This window comes from Triticum dicoccoides, chromosome 6A, assembly GCF_002162155.2.
Source record: "Triticum dicoccoides isolate Atlit2015 ecotype Zavitan chromosome 6A, WEW_v2.0, whole genome shotgun sequence".
Classification (NCBI taxonomy): domain Eukaryota; kingdom Viridiplantae; phylum Streptophyta; class Magnoliopsida; order Poales; family Poaceae; genus Triticum; species Triticum dicoccoides.
The window spans coordinates 61,543,313-61,546,756 of NC_041390.1; the positions used below are offsets into that span (position 1 = coordinate 61,543,313).

The 3,444-nt window shown below is 41.2% G+C and overlaps 1 protein-coding gene across 1 annotated transcript in view; it reads right to left on the reverse strand.

Moving 5' to 3' along the window:
- Nucleotides 1-618: 618 nt before the first annotated feature.
- Nucleotides 619-3,444, reverse strand: part of LOC119314909 (pentatricopeptide repeat-containing protein At4g01990, mitochondrial-like) — a 3,485-nt gene continuing 659 nt past the window's right edge. The window contains exon 2 of the mRNA XM_037589594.1: nucleotides 619-2,103. Within this exon, the coding sequence (XP_037445491.1) occupies nucleotides 873-2,103 (1,231 nt within the window). The 3' untranslated portion in view covers nucleotides 619-872. The remainder of the gene's footprint in view (nucleotides 2,104-3,444) is intronic.

Below are 3,444 nucleotides of genomic sequence, written 5' to 3' on the forward strand. Positions count from 1 at the left end.
CTGAATCAGGAGAACATATACCAGATATGATGTGCCCTGTCCTTCAACACAACCCTCGGTTACTCCCTCCGTAGTGTCAAAAACGCTCTTATATTATGGGACAGAGGTAGTGTTATTTTTTTCTCAAATACAAGTTGTAAGCATCAATTACAAACCTTATCTCTGTCTGAACTTGCAGAGTTGCATGGAAATTATTTACAGCTGTAGGCTCAGAACAGGGAGCACATCTCTTTGTCTCTATCATCACTTAACCGCTGTCACTAGGGATAAAAATTTACAATTCCAACTGCAGCTTATACAAGTTTGGTGCTGATACTTATTCCTGATCAACAACCACCACCGCGTGTTATATTACCTAGGCCTTTGAGTCTTGTCGGTAAGCTTTCAAATACAGAAAAACTGGCCAAAGTCTAGCTCTTACATTCGCCTGACATTGCATTCTACCCCAAATGGTTGATCAATAATGTGATCCAGTTTCCCTAAAAAAACACTACCTGGTGCAAACAAATAATATATCAGAAATCACTCGCTGCTTCGTTGCGCCTCTTCACGAATGGTCGGCAACATTAAACATTGGAGAATACCTGGGTACTGCAATCAACCGGTCGACTACATGAGTAACATGAAAATAATTGTATTTTGGAAATAACTCCATCACATTAGCAGCTTAGATAGATGCTACACAGTAGTCGGGGGGCTAGCAGAGCATCAAATGTAAAATGCCAAATGACCGCAATTCATGTACAGAAATCCGGTGGCAGCAAGCTTTTCACGAGATAGCGACATCTTCGACAAGTCATAATTCTGCTCTATAATGAAGAAAAATTCTACGGCGGCCTCGAGTTCTTATAAAGTTTCTTTCCTTCTCAGTTTCAATTGCCGGAGACACACTCCAGCAATTTCGTCGTCTCAGGTCCAACGTGAATCCCATCATCTTCGATGCGCTGAGCAATGGATGGGTTGGTTCTACCTGCAGCTATATAGGTGCGCATCATGCCCTCATAAGCTTCCGCATCAAGGCATTCGAGCTTCCTCAGGCACTCGCAGAAAGACTCCACACCGTCAACATCCTTTGACTCTTCATAGTGCTTCAGAAATCTGCTTGTAAGCTTTTTGGATGGCACCCATTTGTGTGCCGTCACCATCTTCTTTGCATCTCTCAAGATCTCCAGTGCCCCAGTAACATTAGATTTTTCCAAATAGAATTCGGCAAATATGTAAATCGTCCTGTAATCACAACGACCCTTAGCCATGGTCCTCTGACGGATAGCCTCAGCTTCGTCTATCATACCCTTATCAAGGTAAGCTTTGATCATCACATTTTTTATCCTCATGTCATATTGTTCATGACTCGATTCCCACTCCTGAAAGATTTGCTGTAATGACTCAAAGTCATCAATAGTACTCAGAGCTTGAAGCATCACAAGATAGCTTCTGTTCAGACATTTCTTGAATGTGGACTTCAAAGACTCCCAGATCCTCTTAACCTCAGTTGCATTTCCACAACGGGCATAGATGGAGAGGAGGAAATACCATGAGGATAACTCATCTTTGTTCATAACTTCCTCGGCTTTCTTTAGGGCAACTTCTGCCTTTTCACACAGCTCTAGTTTAATGTAACTGTTTGCCATTAGAGTATATAGGGACCAGTGAACTGGAGCCACCTTCTGCAATTCTTCCAGGACTTTCTCCGCAGCCTCCAGGTCATTCATTGTAACATAGCTTTCTACCAATGAGAAGTATGTAAAACTGTTAGCAGTTATACCGCTTTCTCGCATTTCTTCAAATGTGGAGGGGATTTTCTCTGGCTGGCCCGCCTTTTTGTACAAAGCCATCAGGCTGTTGTACACCAGTGTATTTGGAACAATGTTCTTGGCTTTCATCTTCTCATAGAATTTCAGACCTTTAAATGCCATCCCGTGTTCACCATAGCAGTTAAGCAAACATGAATAAGCTTTCCTTGACTTCAATATATCTGGAAGGCTCCAGAAATATTCTTCAGCTGCCTGTATCCCGTGAACTTTTGAAACAAGGTCAATCCGCAGCGCTTGATGCCCAGGCGTCAACTTTGCTCCACGAGCTTCCATCCAGTCCATCAACTGGGTACAAAACAACACAGCCAAATATTATACAGTGAACACAAAAAAGATACCTTGCTCAGAAAGAGGTTGCACTTGCACCAGAACAGCATATGAACTCTCGGTACCATAATATTATAGGTAAACATAAAAAAGGTCCTTAGAAGAGATGCATTAATGGCATCACAGTTCGAACCTTCTGCTGTTAGAACTTGAACCTTCATTTTCTATTGTGAAGTCTTGCTTTCCTTCCCTCTAGAGCATATTCTCTCCAGGTTTTCGCCTATTTATGTGTGAGAATCGAGATACCCGGCTCAGCAGTAGTGTGTGTTATGGACAAGCTACCAATGACAGATTAATTCCAGGAAATTGGAAATTAACTCTGTTTAAGACCAGTTTTAACGATCAATAGTTTTCATGGTAGACCTCATTTTTCAAATCTCAGACTATATGTTTGATCAGTGGTTATTTACTTATTTGTACAGCACAATGAAAGAGATGTTTGTTCGAAACAATCACCCATCAAAATGTTTCAGGTAATTCTCTGCTGGAAACAATAAAGCTGAGCACACCATTCATTGTTCTAACAGAACTAGCTCAACTGTTAGACCTTAGAAGCTAGACAGGCATCAACGCGCATGACCTCATATCTCAACCAATGCAGTTTAATGTGCTAGCAATGGAACTTAAAGTCACTGACTCACTGCGGTCATTTAAGTCAAACTTTTTTTAATGTTTATTTATTAAGAAAAATCAGTAAAATTTACCTCAACACACTGAGTCTGAGGCTAAAAACATCTTATACACAATCATCGTCTTCAAGCAATTCCCTATGACGCTATCACACACTGAAAGTCAAAAGTATTGGATCTATAAATATTTAGAAAGAAAAGGAAGCTGCAGCATATCTTCAAAGTTCCCAGGCAGCACAAGCAGGGCCATGGTATATTACCTGCTTTTGCAATTACTGATAGTTTAAGGTACACAACTCCCTTCCTACCTATAATGTGGACCTCTGAAGCTGCAGCAATGTGCAGTATGGCACCCGGCCCCAGTTTCACTTAGCATCAGAAATCAAAATTACCATTGTGGTGACTGCCAACACAATCAGTTGACCCTATCCTATTCTTCAGTCTTAAAAGGAACATTCAGTTTGCACCGTGCATTTCCAATAGTGCGACCTTAAATCAAAATTATCCACAAAGAGAATGCAGAATAGAGCAACCCTAGCAAATCCATTCCATTTCCTCGCTTATCCCGAACCAAACTTCAAGCCCGCTACTTTCAGCACAAATACTTCTGTCAAATGTACCAAGATTGAACAACAAAATGAAGGCGCAAACACACCCTGATCCAAATCAGGCCA